Here is a 15,587-nt window from a genome sequence, read left to right on the forward strand (position 1 = left end):
AGCCCCTAGGACAGGAAGGATCTGGAGGTGCTGGGAAATGTCCAGAGAAGGGCCACAAGGATGAGCAGAGGGCTGGAGCTGCTCTGAGGACAGACTGAGGGAGTTGGGGTTGTGCAGTCTGGAGAAGAGAAGGCTCTGAGGAGACCTAATTGTGGCCTTCCAGGATCTGCAGGGGCTACAGGAAAGCTGGGGAGGGACTGTTTAGTGTGTCAGGTAGTGATAGAACTAGGGGGGATGGATCCAAGCTAGAGGAGGGGAGATTTAGATTAGTTCTTCAGCGTGAGGGTGGTGAGAGTCTGGCACAGGTTGCCCACCACAGGTGGTGGAAGCCTCATCCCTGGAGTTTTTTAAGGCTAGGCTGGATGTGGCTGTGAGCAACCTGCTGTAGTGTGAGATGTCCCTGCCTGTGGCAGTGAGGTTGGAACTAGATGATCCTTGAGGTCCCTTCCAACGCTGACACTTCTGTGGTTCTGTGAAGTTGGAACAGGATTTTAAGGGTAGTTCATACAGAACCCAGGATCCCAGTCACTAGCAACAGTTAGTTAGAAATGGAGAGACAGGACAGGCTAGAAATGGTGAGTGAAAGGATACCCCCAAAAATGGCATGGAAGCTCTTTGGGTAAGCAGGAAGGAGAACAGATTGAAAGAGATGGAAGATGAGTGCACATTCAGGAGTAAAGGAGGTGGTGTGTGCTAGCACAGCACTGGGGAGCAGAAGATGGAAGATGGGGGTTTCTGTAACTGGACAAGGACAGTTAAGCACCTAAATTATGGCTTGACACAGAAGGAGACTCTGTGGAGTATGGGTTTCACACCCTTAAACCCACTCACCAGTGATGTTTGTCAGTCACTGTTTGCAGAGCTGTTGAAGTTGGGGTTGCAGTAAATAAGCTGCTGGTGCAATAATCATTTTGCTGTTGTAGCAAATGAGCCAGCCATGGTTGTTGATGTGATTTGGAAAGTTGTTAAATAGGGGGTTGTAATGTAAGTACTGCTGAAAAAGGTCTGAATTCCACAAGACTTTCTTCTCCTCTTCACATTCCACATCTGTTCCTTGTCACATGGTTTGTGTCATCACATAATGAGGTAGCTGGATAAGCAGGCAGAGAGTGCTTGACTGCTGCCACCATGAGCTGTGTTGGTGGCTTCTCCAGGATGTAAGAACCTTGCTATGGAAAAGCAAAGGCTTTGATGGTTTTGCTTCCCAGCTGTTCTGAGGGCTGTTTCTAAAGCCTTGCCTCACGGAACGCTTCCCTAGGTTGTGACCTACCTGGCAGGCTGTGGCCTGCAGAGCTGCCCGGTGCTGCTGGCGAAAGGCTACCCGGACATCGGCTGGAACCCCATCGAGGGGGAGCGCTACCTCTCCTTCCTCAGATTTGCAGTGTTTGTGAACAGTGAGTAGCAATCCTTGGCATCCCAATTCCAGCCACAGCTGGCCCTGCACCTGCTTCTCTAGCCTGTTGCTGGCTGAGGAGAGGTCAGTGCATGCTGCTCTTGTTCCAGATGAGGGTGTCTGCTAGGTGCTGCTTGTTGAAGTCTTTTGGACTCTTCATAGTTGGCTTTTTCTCCCTTACTCGTTTGCAGGTTGTATCATTTAATGGAGGGACTGCTGGGGGAGCAAATGATGGGAGGAATTATTTCAGGCTGTGGTATTTGTGTACCCCACATATGCTGGTTCCAGGCATTCCCAGGCAGCACTGATTCTTAGACCTTTCATGGCCGGTGCACCGCTGGGAGATGTAGCGGGTTGTATTTCAGCTGGTTTGCCTTTCAAACCCCACATTGCCAGTAGCTCACAGCTGGACATGGTCCTGAGGTATCAGTGCTTGTCGAGCACCCTGTGTACCCTACATCTGATGTCTTGAGCAAACAAGCTCCCTTTGATAACTGCGTTGTACTTGCCTCTGTGGGCATGTTCCTTCTGAAATTTATGAAACAAAGATGATGAAATCAACTTGATCTGAATGCCACTAAACAAAAAGCATCCTCCAGTTCCTGTGAATTTTTGTTACCCAACTAGCAATTGAGACGAGACCAAACACTTGTCTGCTTCAGCATCCAGCTCATCTGCCAGCATGGGAGGTGTGCCACAGCCTGAAGGGAAAGAATTTTTAACAGTTGGATTTTTAGGCTGTGGCTGTTCTCACTTGGTCTGGAATTAGCAAATAATACCTGAAGCAGAGAGAAACCGGTGCAGCTCAGTGAGCAAACCTGGAGTGTGTTCATGAGCTGACAAACCAGTAGCTACAGAGCTGCTAACCTCACTTGACAAACTGCTGTGACGTAAGAACAAAGTCATTGGGCTGATAGAGTCTGTGGGTTTCATGGTTGGTTTTGTAAATGAATGTTAACAGTCCTCTGGATAATGGAATCACTTTGATCTTAGGCTGAGTGGATGACCTCTAAGGTCCCTTCCCACCTAAGCCCTTCTGTGATTCTGTGATAGTTTCATTCAGTGTGGAGAGCAAGCTTTGCTGGATTCACTGCCAGTCACTGGAATGAAGGTTTAGTTTCAATCCTATTTTCCAGTGATGGTTGGGATTTTGAGCCTTCTCCTGGCACTTAGATAGTCAGATTACTAATTTCTCTGTGTTCTCTGCCTGGTGAGGCCACACCTGGAATATTGCATCCAGGTCTGGGCTCCCCAGTTCAGGAAGGACAGGGATCTGCTGGAGGGAGTCTAAGGGAGGGCTCCCAAGGATGCTGAAGGGACTGCAGCACTGCCTGGGGAGGAGAGGCTGAGAGCTCTGGGGCTGTTCAGTCTGGAGAGGAGAAGGCTGAGAGGGATCTGATCAATGTCTATCAATAGCTGAGGGCTGGGGGTCAAGAGGGAGGGACAGGCTCTGCTCAGTTGCAACCTGTAACAGGACAAGGGGCAGTGGATAGAAACTCCAGCACAGCAGGTTCCACCTCAGCCTGAGGAGGAACTTCTTCCCTGTGAGGGTCCCAGAGCCCTGGAGCAGGCTGCCCAGAGAGGTTGTGGAGTCTCCTCCTGTGGAGCCTTTCCAGCCCCATCTGGATGTGTTCTGTGTGACCTGTGCTGGATTGTATGGGCCTGCTCTGGCAGGAGGGTTGGACAGATGATCTTTGGAGGTCCCTTCTGACCCCTAACATCCTTTGATCTGTGAGAATTACAAATAGAAATAAGTGAAATATTTGGGTTGTGGTGATAAAGGCATCAAACATACACTTGTAAAGACAAGAGTAAAGTTTGATTCTGGCCAATGAATCCCTGGGACAAGCCAAAGCCTTTGGCCAGCAGTTTGATATCCCATCAAGAGGGACATGCAGGGAAGGTCAGAACAAGATTCAAGTGGCAAATGCATTCTACAGGAAACTGTAAATTGAAATTGTAGGCTAAGTAGTTCTGGATAAACTCTTATTGACTTCAGCAGAGCAACATTAAAGATTAATTTGACCTTTGTGCTCAAATTTGAGTTTCTTTCCTACACCTTCTAAATTAAAAGTGCCTCAAGAGTCTTTGGCTGATGCATGCTTCCTTCTACCCTAAATTGGACTCCTCGTGGTACCCTCACTGCTGTGTTGAAAACTGCCTAAATTAGGATGAATTTTTAACAGCTGCAAGAATTCAGGAGCATCTGGGGACTGCAGCTGAATGTGGTGCCTGTTTGCATGATCATCTTGTATCAATAGGGAGGCATGTAGCAGGAATCCTTTTGAGATTAGGTTTGATTTTCACCAAATGAAAGTAAAACTGTTGACTTTAAGGTTTAAAATCCCACTTTCCCCCTGCAGTATTAAAATAAGGTGGATGAAAAGGAGAAAGAAAGAAGAAACAACAAGAGGAACAGAATGTGTGCAAAGCCAGCAGTAGGGGTATAGGATGACAGAATTGTTTTGGTTGGAAGAAACCTTTAAGGTCATTGAGTCCAACCATTAACCTAACACTGCTAAATCCCTCACTAAACCACAGCCCTCAGCACCACAGCCATTCCCTCTTGTTCCATCACTAATTCCCTGTGAGAAGAGACCAGCAGCAGCCTCTCCACAACCTCCTTTCAGGTAGTTGTAGACAGCAGTGAGGTCTCCCTCAGCCTCCTCTTCTCCACACTAACCATCCCCAGCTCCTTCAGCTGCTCTCCATCAGATGTATTCCCCAGGCCCTTCCCAGCTTCCTTGCCCTGCTCTGCCCTGGCTCCAGCACCTCCACATCTCTCTTGCACTGAGGTGCCCAAAACTGGACACAATACTCCAGGTGTGGCCTCCCCAGAGCTGAGTCCCAGGGGACAATCCCCTCCCTGCTCCTCTGGACACAGCATTGCTGATCCCAGCCAGGAGGCCTTTGGCTCTCTTGGCCCCCTGGGCACACTGCTGGCTCCTGTTCAGCCGCTTGTCCATCAGCACCCCCAGGTCCCTTTCTGCCAGCAGCTTTCCAGCCACACTGCCCCAAGCCTGGAGCCTTGCTTGGGGTTGTTGTGCCCCAAGTGCAGGAGCTGGCACTTGGCCTTGTTGCAGCTCCTGCTGTTGACCTTGGCCATGGATCCAACCTATCCAAGTCCCTCTGCAGAGCCTCCCTACCCTGATGCACATCAGCTCTCCCACACAATTTTGATTGTAGCTTGCATGTGAAATACAGATACAGGCAGCACAACTTCAGTGACTGAACTGTTCCTTTTCATGCATTTTGTTTTCTTCCTGCATGTTCCATTTCATTTGGTACCTTCCTGCAGGTTACCAGTGTTCTCATAAGGCAGCCACAGCTGCACTTAACCAAGAGCTGACCTTTTGACCTGATTACCATTCCAGTCGTGCTGGCATATGCCCCTGCCTGCAGCCCACAAAGCAGTTAGTTATGTACAATAAGTTCCTTTTCCTAATGACTCTTACTCAGCAAGCATCTAAATCACAGTCTGTCTGCCTGTACTGAATTTGTACAATAGTTAAGTCCACTTTTTCCTTTTCAAATATGCATAGAGTTTTCCCACACAAAGCTGTTACAAGCAGGGCTGTTTCAGGTGAGTCATGACCTATAAAACTGATTTGAATGTGATTATTATATACAGAAAAGAAGAGATGTTCAATTGCAGCCTTTAAACAGTAAACAGAAGATCTCATGAGTATTTAAACATGCAGAAGAAAGGCTCAGGAGATCTTTACTTCAGGTCTATTTAACCCAAAGTGCACTTTGTTAGTCTTTAGTTCTGTTGGAAAGATTTGACTCCGAGATGAGTTTTCCACTTATGAAGTACTAAGGATGTGATGTTGAGCAACATCCCTTGCTTCAGCTGGCCCATTACAAATGCCTTCTAGGTCTGGCTGGGATGTAGTTGTGTAGTGCTGTGCTGTTCATTAATGGCTCAGGCAGTACTGGTAACACATCAGTGTTCTGGCTGAGCGAGTACTTCTGCAGCCTCAAGGCCTTCTCTCTTTGGTTTTCTTTTGCCCCATTCTGCCTCTTTCCTCCTTCCCTGGTGAGTAGGTTTGGGGTGGAGAAGAGGTTGGGAAGAGAAACAACCAGGAGAGCTGACTTTGACCAAAAGGATATTCCCATAGCATAACAATGCACTCAGCAACAAAAGCTCAGGGAAAAGAGGAAGAAGAGGGAGGCCTTCATGGTGATGGCACTTGTCCTCCCAAGCAGCCAGTATGTGTGCTGAGGCCCTGCTTTCTAGGCACTGGCTGAATGTCTGCCTGGGAAGCAGTGAATGGATTTGTCTTTGTGCTTTGCCTGCATGTACAGCTTCTGCTTTTGCTACTAGACAGTTGTGATCTCCAGCCATGAGCTGTCCACCTTTCACCTCTTGTAATCCCTGTCCTGCATGAGAGGGGAGAGAGTGAGAGGCTGGGGGGTTTGGCTGGAGTCAAAACTTCCTTCCTACCCTCCCCATTGCAGCCTTCTTGCCTCTGGGGACTACTGGCTTTTACAGCAGAGAGTGTAGCCTTTGCCATACAAAGCAAATGAACTTTCTGAAGTGAGCCCTTGTAGAGTGAGTGCAGCAGAACTTTGCCAGGCAGGTCCTCGCCGTCACTCGGAAGCCTCCGTAAGGCTTTGATGAAGCACATTCAGTGCTGCCTACTGAAGACACAATGTTGGGGGGTTTTCAATATCTATTTGGTAACATTTAGGGGGAAATGACTTAAGGACACCTCTCAGAGAAAGTATTTACAGTGCTTTCTCTGGTGTCCAGGTGAAAGTGTCGAGGAAAATGCAAGTGTGGTTGTCAAGCTCCTGATTCGACGGCCAGAGTGCTTTGGACCAGACCTTAGAGGAGAAGGAGGAAATGGTTTGCTGGCAGCTATGCAGGAAGCCATCAGGATCTCAGAGAATCCTGCTCGTGACCTTCCCTCCCAGACATACAAAAGAGAAGGGTAAGTAAAGGTGAATGCTTGTTTGGCAAAGGATGATTTAGTAGCTGGCTTAGTCACGCTTGCAGGGTGTGGATATCAGGCCCTGGTGCGTAGGCATTGCACAAACGCAGGGCAGTGAAGATTTGCACTCAGAAGCAGTTGTTGTAAAGAATCCATAAAGCATGAGCTCCACAAAAGTGGAGCAGGAGTTACCTGAAAGACAAAGGAAATGCAGTGGCTGTGGTGGAACAGAGCTAAAGTAAAGTGAAAAGAGGCAGGCAGGAGGCTCCTGTGAAGTCTGATATTGCTGTTGGGTTGCTTAGTGTAGGCATAAAACCACCCTGGAAATCCAGAGCTGGAGGAGATCCTGCAGCTGATTAATGGTCTCTGGATCACAGACCTAGCTCCAGAGACACATTAACAAAAATGCTCACTGGTATTGTTTACCTTTTAGTGAGGAAGAGGAGGAAGAGGAGGAGGAGGAAATTGTGCACATGGGCAATGCCATCATGTCCTTTTACTCAGCTCTCATCGACCTGCTTGGGCGCTGTGCTCCAGAACTGCACGTAAGTCCCTTCCGGCAGCTGCTCACGGGTGCAGGGCAGCGGTAAGCAGGACTGGAGGTGTCTAACTAAACTGTGAGAGCAAGAGATTTAACTTGTAGCATCTCTGCTTCCCATTCCCACTAAGCTGTGAAGCTGAATCTAGCTGAACGTTGCCAGAGCTGAGTTTTCATCTTAAAAGCATTGCTCAGAGATTTTCAGAGACAGGCTGTGAACTCCTCCTTTCTGACAGAAGTTGAAAGGAATTGGTCGTTGGAAGGGACCACAAAAGCTCACCCAGTCCAACCCTGCTGCCAGAGCAGCATCACCTCTGCCAGCTCACACAGAACACATCCAGGCACATTTTGAATGGCTTCAGAGTAGGAGACTCCACAACCTCTCTGGGCAACCTGCTCCAGGGCTCTGCCACCCTCACAAGGAAAGTTTTCCCTCCTGTTCCCATGGAACCTCCTCTGCTCCAGCTTGCCCCCAGTGCCCCTTGCGCTGTGCTTGGACATCCCTGAGCAGAGCCTGGCTCCAGCCCTGCACATCTTTACCCCCAGCAATGAGGGCAGCCCACAGGCTCCTCTGGTCCCAGCTCCATGCCCCAGCTCCCTCACAGGGAGATGTTGCACTGCCTGCAGCAGCTTTGTGGCTCTGTGCTGGACTCTTTCAACTCTGAGGTCCTTCCTGATCTGAGGAACCTAGAACTGGAGACAATATTCTAGGTGTGGCCTCAGCAGGTCAAGGTAGCGGGGGGGGAGAACCATTCTTGATCTGCTAGCCACAGCCCTTCTAGTACACCCCAGAATGCCATTGGCCTTCTTGGCCACAAGGGCACGTTGCTGGCTCATGGGCATCCTATTGTCCCCCCAGAGCTGTTCCCCAGCAGATCAGCCCTCAGCCTGCCCTGGCAATGCCTTGTGAAATTTTTACTGCATAGAAATAATAGGAAAATGTGCAGGTAAATCATTCAGGTTTGAATCTGTCCACAGTATAATTAGGCAGGCTCAAAATCTGGCACTGTGAGGTTCTGTAATTAATATGACTCAGAAATTGTCATTACTTTATTGGTTTACAAATCTTATCCCTGTGGGGGTTTGTGTGTTACTGGGGGTTTATAATCCTGTGACATCCCAGACCTGACAGCCAAATGAGGCTGGTCAAAACTAGGAGCAGCTGAAAACTAACAGCTCCAAGTGCTGGGATACACTGAATTGCTGTGCATTCTTTTTCCCCAGAGTTTGGGGGGCGGGAGGGAGAGACCATATTAATGTCAGCATTTTGAGGAAAAGTTTCTTATGTCCCCTGGTACTAAACCTCTTACTTGATGAACTTTTTCCACCAGCTTATTCAAAGCGGAAAAGGGGAAGCGATTCGAATCAGGTCCATCCTTCGGTCTCTGGTGCCAACTGAGGATTTGGTTGGGATTATAAGTATACCACTGAAGCTGTCAACAGTTAACAAAGGTAACTCCTATGCTTTTCTTAGACCACTTCACCTTTTTATAAAGGTCTTCAGGCACATAAGCCTTCGGGTGTAAAATAGATGAGCTTTGGCAGTTGGTACAAGCAGCAACCTGCTGGAGAGCAAAAGAATCTTCTCTTTCCTGCTCTCCAATCTGCTCACTGCTACACCTCGAGCTGAGGGACTCCCCTCCTGAGGATCTCTTTGCAGTGTCACTCCCAAACTCAGCATCATCTAGACATGTCTTGGGTTTCACAGAGTCACAGAAGGTTAGGGGCTGGAAGAGATCTCATCCAGCCCCGAGCAGGATCACCTAGAGCAGGTCACACGGGAACACGTCCAGGCAGGTTTTGAGTGTCTCCTGAGGAGACTCCACAAGCTCCCTGCAAATGCATTAGCTTAGCGTTGTCTGCATGGAAGTGCAGCCTTCCCTACTGCTTGCATGAGGCAAAAATTACAATTCCTAACCTTCCTTGACTCCACAGTTAAAAGTTATTTTCATATTTGCAGTAATATTTATCATTAATTTCACCTTAGACCTCTTTCCTGCAATGAAGCAAGCAGAACACCATTCATCCTGCAGACTTCATGTAAGAGAGAAAGGTGAATAAACTGCAAAGTGGTAGGGGTTTGGAGGTGGTAGAAAGGATCCTCTCTCAGCACAGAAGCAAACTGAGCAAGCACAGGGTTTTCACTGCCCGTGTGATTTTCCAGGTTAAATGTAGTTATGGTGGCCTGGGTTGTCTTGGTATTCCTTGGTTTGTTAGGCTGCTGCTGACAGCTGTATCCTGTGTTTGTGCAGATGGCACAGTGAATGAGCCAGACATGTCTGCAAGCTTCTGTCCTGATCATAAAGCGCCCATGGTGCTCTTCTTAGACCGTGTCTATGGTATTACTGACCAAAGCTTCCTTCTTCACCTGCTGGAAGTTGGATTTTTACCAGATCTAAGGGCCTCTGCCTCTTTGGACACTGTAAGTATTCCATTATGGAGTTAAGTTGCAGTGGCTCTGTAAGAAATTGAATTTCAGTTCAAAACTGTTTGAGTCTTTTGGGTTCTGTTGGTTTGGTTTCTTTGTTTTTTAAAAAGGGAGGGGGCAGCACAGTGTGACTGTGAGCACAGCCAGTCACAGTGCAGCTGCTCTCCTCTGGCCATGCACAAGCCTCTCCTGAGCATTCAGTAGCACCTCATGAAGTACCTGTGTCATGTGAGGCTTTCACTCCAAGCTTACAGGAGTTATGCAGGAAGTACCTTGGATATGCTGGAACAGGCCTAACCCTTACTTCAATTTCAGGTCTGCTTCCAGGAATTACACTGAAAATTCATGTGGGTATGAAGAAATGGAGCCGAAACATGCTGCTTAACGCTTCATGATCTTGCTAACCTAAGATGGAAGCTGCACAATTGCTTTTTGCTAGTCTTGGTTCAGGGTGCACTTGGGCAAGAGACAGGAGATGAGTGGATGACATGGATTTTCCAAGTTACAAAGATGTCCCAGTCTGCACTGGGGATGTTGTGTCAGGACCCAGCTGCTAAGGAGACTTAAGGAATGTTTGATATGCTTTATAGACTCAGTATTTAGTCACCTGTCTTGCACACGCTACCAACAGTCATTTGCTGCTTCCCACAGGTATCTCTCAGCACCACAGAGGCAGCTCTGGCACTGAACAGATACATTTGCTCAGCTGTGTTTCCACTGCTCAAAAGATGTGCTCCCCTCTTCTCTGGCACCGAGCACCACGCCTCCCTGGTGGACTCCATGCTGCACACCATCTATCGGCTGTCCAAGGGGCGCTCCCTCACGAAGGCACAACGAGACACCATCGAGGAGTGCCTGCTCGCTATCTGCCAGTACGTCTGGGCTTAGGCACACATGCAGGCCCTGGGCTGCTATGTGTGTCTTAATAATTCCTTTCCTTGGGTATTAGTGGCAGGGTTTAGTGTTGACCTTTCAGTGCTGGGCCGCAGGTTGGGCTGGAATCGTAGAATCACAGAGTCATAGAGTCACAGAGTCATAGAATCACGGAATCATAGAATGGTCCAGGCTGGAAGGGACCTCCAAAGCTCATCCAGTCTGACCTCCCTGCACTCAGCAGGGACAGCCCCAAATAGATCAGGATGCCCAGGGCCTCATTGAGCCTCACCTTGAATATCTCCAGGGAAGGAACCTCAGCCACCTCCCTGGGCTACCTGTTCCAGTGTTCCACCATCCTCATAGAGAAGAATTTCTTCCTGATACCCAATCTAAATCTGCCCTTCTCTAGTTTGAGACCATTGTTCCTCTCCGTGCTTCCTGTAGGTCTCAGAACTCCTGGTGAAGTCTCACCAGAGCAGAGCAGAGTGGCAGAATCACCTCTGTGGATTTGCTGGCAATGCATCTTTGGATGCAGCCCAGGCTGCCATTGGCCTTCTGTGCTGCAAGCTCACACTGCCTGCCATGTCCAGTTTCTCATCCATCAGCACCCCCAAATCCTTTTCCACAGGGCTGCTTTCTAACAGCTCCTCCCCCAGCCTGTATTGACAGTGAGGATTGTTCCAGCCCAGGTGCAGGAAGATCTTTGAGGTCTCTTCCAACTGGATGTATTCAGTGGTTCTGTATAATGTAGAACTGAGATGATATTTTTCTTCGTTGTGTACTATGTGTATCTTAGTAATTCCTTTCTTTGTGTATTAGGGACAGGGCTTAGTGTTGACCCTGCAGTGCTGGGTCACAGGTGGGGCTGGAAGATCTTTGAGGTCTCTTTGCAGCAGATGTGTTTGGTGATAATGTAGAACTAAGATTATTTTGTTCTTACTTGAAGTAACTGAGCAGAGAGCATGATGAGTTGTCTCGGGGTTTGTTCACAAGAGAAAATGGCTTTCATTTTTTTGCTTTAGAGGTGCTGTGTTATTCAAGCTGTCATGTTGGTACCAGCTTTATGGTGCTCAAGAGAGGTTCTTGCTGCTCATGAAAACAAACCCCTAGCGACTAACAAAACTGTTGTGGCAGCCTGGTAGTGTGTTGGGGTCTTAGGAGATTGTTGTGTTTGTGTTTGTGATTGTGTGGTTTGAAGAACCGTGGCCCTTTTTAGGAGGGGGTTGGTTTGGTTTGGTTTGGTTTGGTGTGGTTGGTTTGGAACAAAGATGCCCCTCGAGTCTCCAGGTCCTAAAACTGATCCAAAGCCCAAACTGAGCACTGAAGGAATTGAAATACAGATTCACTAACTGAATCATAATGCCTGATCTTTGTCATCAGCTGTAGTGCTGCTTGTCTGTGCAGTGGACTGTGAAATTAGTGCTGCAGTGCACAGTCTGTGCACAGCTCTGGCCCACTGCCACAAAGAGGACAGAGTAGAAATGGAAAAGATTCAGCAAAGCCCAATAAAAGGGAGCAATGTAAGACACAATTTTGCTCCTTTGGAACAGCTCAGTAGACCAGGAGCCTGAAACCTGGAAAGGTGATGATTGAGGGAGAGGTATAAAAGGAGCTTTTTATACATTGGTTTTGGGTGTATAAGGTGACTGAAGATCAACAACTCAGAAGGAGATGTTGTGTCTTGTACTCAGTGTTCCAGGTGATACTTTTTTCTTACAGGAGTAATCAAAATGCATTTCCCAGGTCAGTTTTGGCTAGGAGAGTTTTGTTGCTTTTTAGTGTCAGACTGGAAACCATTCTGTTAAGAAAATATTCTGTCTCTTTAGCTTGGATTGTCCCCACTGTGTAATCTGAGCAAAATCCAGCACCCTGCCCTCTGCTGTCACATGGCACAAGCATTTCTGTTGTCTGTTTGCTGAAGAGAGCCCAGGTGGTCACTGAGAGAATCCTAGAATGGCTCAGGCTGGAAGGGAGCTCAGAGCTCCTCTGCCCCAACCTCCCCTCCATGCCCAGGGACACCTCTCAGCTACACTCAGCTGCTCAAGGCCTCATCCAGCCTGGCCTTCAGCACCCCCAGGCAGGAGGCAGCCACAGCCTCCCTGGGCAGCCTGTGCCAGAGTCTCAGCAGCCTCCTGCTGAAGAACTTCTTCCTCAGCTGCAGTCTGACCCTGCTCTGCCTCAGCTTCAAACCATTCCCCCTTGGCCTGTCTTTGGACACCCTGATGGAAAGTCCCTCTGCAGTCTTCCTGTGGGATCCCTTCAGCTATTGGGAGGCAGCTCTGAGGTCCCCCTGGAGCCTTCTCTTCTCCAGGCTGAACACTCTCAGCACCCTCAGCCAGTCCTCATAGCAGAGGTGTTCCAGCCCTAGAACAAGAGGGAGCAGCCTCAAGCTGCAGCAGGGGAGGTTCAGGCTGGATATCAGGAAGGAGTTTTTCCCTGCAAGAGTGGTCAGGCACTGGAACAGGCTGAGGTGGTGGAGTCCCCATCCCTGGGTGTGCTCAAAGGCTGTGTAGATGTGGAGCTTAGCAATGTGGTTTAGTGGTGACCTTGGTAGAGCAGGGTTCATGGTTGGACCTGATGATCTCGATTCTCTTTTCCACCCTGGATGATTCTGTGCTCTTTATGTGCTGTGTCCTTCAGGGTGCTGCTGAGGTACAGTGAGATTCCTGAAGCACCTCCTGTAATAGCTTTAATGAGCGATTTGAAACGCAATATGGAAATGGCTTTCAGTTTTTACTCCCTATTCCCTGGGCCCTGTGGACTTTACTGATGACTTCTGGTTTTTAAATTACAGCCACTTACGTCCCTCCATGCTGCAGCAGCTGCTGAGAAGGCTGGTGTTCGATGTGCCCCTCCTCAATGAGTACTGTAAAATGCCTCTCAAGGTAAGTGCTTTGCTTTCTGCACGTGCACCAAACTGGCTTCACCACCATCTGCCCTTGCCAAGCAGAGCAGGACAAGAGAGAGCAGTGAGAGCTGACTCCTGAATGGAGAAGAGTGTGCTTTTCTTCAGAAGGTCTCACTGAATGGAGCACAGTGATTAAAGCTGTGGTGCAGCCTTGCCTCGTGCAAGCAGTGGACATGGAAATTGGGTTGTGTGGCTTCGGCCACCGCTTCAGCAAGGGAATATTGGCAATTAGCACATTAAATGCTGGCACTTTTTCTGCTTTATGAACTATGATAACTCATGGCAGGATGCACAGCCCAGGAATTAAGGTGGAGTGATGCCTACAGAAAGTAGGCTTCAGGGAACAGAATTCACCTTTCACTTTTGAGTGATCTGTGTCTGAGGTCTTACCCATCTCCTTGTTGTGTAAGTAGAGAATTACAGCTGGGAGATGATAACTTATTGCATTCTGAATTCTCCTGTCAGGTGTGCCTGCTGTTCCTGGGGGGTAAGGCCTTAGGTCTGCAGACCTTTTTATGGCAGAATTGAAGTCCTGTCACCCTCTAAAGTAGAGCTGCCAGGTTCAGAGAGGTTTCTGGACCATCAGTAATTTTGGAGAGGGGGAGTGGTTGATTGGGGGATTTCACTCTCATCTTCCCCTTCCTCACTGAATTCCAGGCAAAATTAAAATGCTGAAAGAAATTTAAAGAGGGAATGAGTGTAAATTTGGAAGGATGTGGAAACTGCACCACTAATGGTGGGGGCTGGCTCTTTAAAGGGGATGTTACAGCTCATCTGTGCAGGAGTCCTTTCCACTCAGTGTCCTGCAGGTGTCTTTTGCAATGTTTGGAATGACACTGAGGCCACCAGCTACAAAGGACAGAAGTAAAATCAATTTTAATTTGCAAAACTTCTCCCCATGTCCTGCCTGGTGCCCATTCCATTGTCTCTATTTTTATCCTGTGAGCTAATCTGGATTCAGGTGGTGACAGTCCTGGTGATTTGTCAGTTTGCTGCTCACTGTCATTGCTCAGAACGCCACAGCAGCAGCTGAGTGTAACACAGGGTTTGTGCTTCCACGGCATGGGCTCTGCTGCTGTCCCAGAACAAAGAGGAAAAGAAGGAAAAAATACCATTTTTGTAAGGCCTTAGAAATTAGTGGTGCATCCAGCATGACCTGGGCAGGCTGAAGAGCTGAGCAGAGAGTCACCTTAGGAAATTGGCTAGAAGTAAATTGTGTGGCTCAGTTGGTAGCACATAAGACCCTTAATGGGAAGGTCTTGAGTTCAAGCCTGCAGTGGGCAGTAGTGGCCTCCCTACTCTAGTCATGAGGTCTGTGGTGACAGGTTGGACTCGATGATCTTTGAGGTCTCTTCCAACCTTAGTGATACTGAATACTGAAATTCAACAAGGGCAAGTGTAGGGTCCTGCAGCTGGGGAGGAATAACCCCATGGGTCAGCATAGACTGGGGGCTCATCTGTTGGAGGGCAGCTCTGGGGAAAGGGACCTGGGGGGTCCTGGTGGACAGAAGGATGTCCACGAGCCAGCAATGTGCCCTTGTGGCCAAGAAGGCCAAGGGCAGCCTGGGGTGAAGTCTCCTTCTCTGGAGACCTTCAAAAGGTGCCTGAATGTGCTCTGTGTGATCTGGTAGAGGTGATGCTGCTCTGGCAGCGGGGGTGGGCTGGGTGAGCTTTTGTGGTCCTTTCCAAGCCCTACAACTCTGTGGTGGTGTGAAATAAATGCTACTGCTCACCCAGCTGGTTGAGGAGATCCTGGCAGTGCAGCCTTCACTCAGCAGCTTGGTCTGGTCAGTCCCAGTGTTTTACATGCATTTTTATTTCCTCAAAATCTAGCTTCTGACAAATCACTATGAGCAGTGCTGGAAATATTATTGTCTGCCTTCAGGAATGGGAAGCTATGGAATTGCAGCAGAAGAAGAATTGCATTTAACTGAAAAACTTTTCTGGGGAATATTTGATTCCTTGTCTCATAAGGTAATGACCCTAGCTGACATTGCAGGGTAGGGTGACTTAGCAAATCATGACACTGATCATTTGCCCTGCCAAGTGTGGAAAGTTCCTGTTCTAACCATTCTCTCAGCTAATATGGGAGGGATGGCAATGAATGCTTTTAATGAGGCAGCTCTCTAATGACACTTTGACTGCTGAATCTTGGGAGATTCTCTGATGTTAAATCCTTGGCTGGCTGTACCCAGACAGCCTGGTGCTCAATAACGAGGCAGGTTGCTTGCTGCACTAACAAGTCAGTGTTGGTCTCTCTCCTGGCTTAGTTCTACCAAAATACTTTGTACTGACATGAAATGGATGGGATGATTGTGCCTGGAGGTCAGTTGGTTGGTGTGAGGACAGGCAGTGTGCTGTTTCCACAAGCACACTTCTCTCTTGTTAGTTTCCTTGTTGCTGCCCAGGCTAAGGAACAGGATGCAGCATTCTTAGAAAGAAACATTTCTCTTTTTCCTGTTGCAGAGTGTGACCCTGAGATTATAGCAGTGGCTCCTAGTTTGTCT

General features: G+C 48.4%; 1 protein-coding gene across 1 annotated transcript in view; it reads left to right on the forward strand.

Annotated features, from left to right (window-relative positions):
• RYR3 (ryanodine receptor 3) overlaps positions 1-15,587 on the forward strand; it is a 236,232-nt gene that overhangs the window by 140,838 nt on the left and 79,807 nt on the right. Inside the window, exons 43-50 of the mRNA XM_054162126.1 lie at positions 1,259-1,394; positions 6,150-6,330; positions 6,764-6,875; positions 8,200-8,320; positions 9,121-9,290; positions 9,948-10,168; positions 12,967-13,057; positions 14,914-15,054. Coding sequence (XP_054018101.1) covers positions 1,259-1,394; positions 6,150-6,330; positions 6,764-6,875; positions 8,200-8,320; positions 9,121-9,290; positions 9,948-10,168; positions 12,967-13,057; positions 14,914-15,054 — 1,173 coding nt within the window. The remainder of the gene's footprint in view (positions 1-1,258; positions 1,395-6,149; positions 6,331-6,763; positions 6,876-8,199; positions 8,321-9,120; positions 9,291-9,947; positions 10,169-12,966; positions 13,058-14,913; positions 15,055-15,587) is intronic.

Source organism: Dryobates pubescens, chromosome 5, assembly GCF_014839835.1.
Source record: "Dryobates pubescens isolate bDryPub1 chromosome 5, bDryPub1.pri, whole genome shotgun sequence".
NCBI classification, from domain to species: Eukaryota; Metazoa; Chordata; class Aves; order Piciformes; family Picidae; genus Dryobates; species Dryobates pubescens.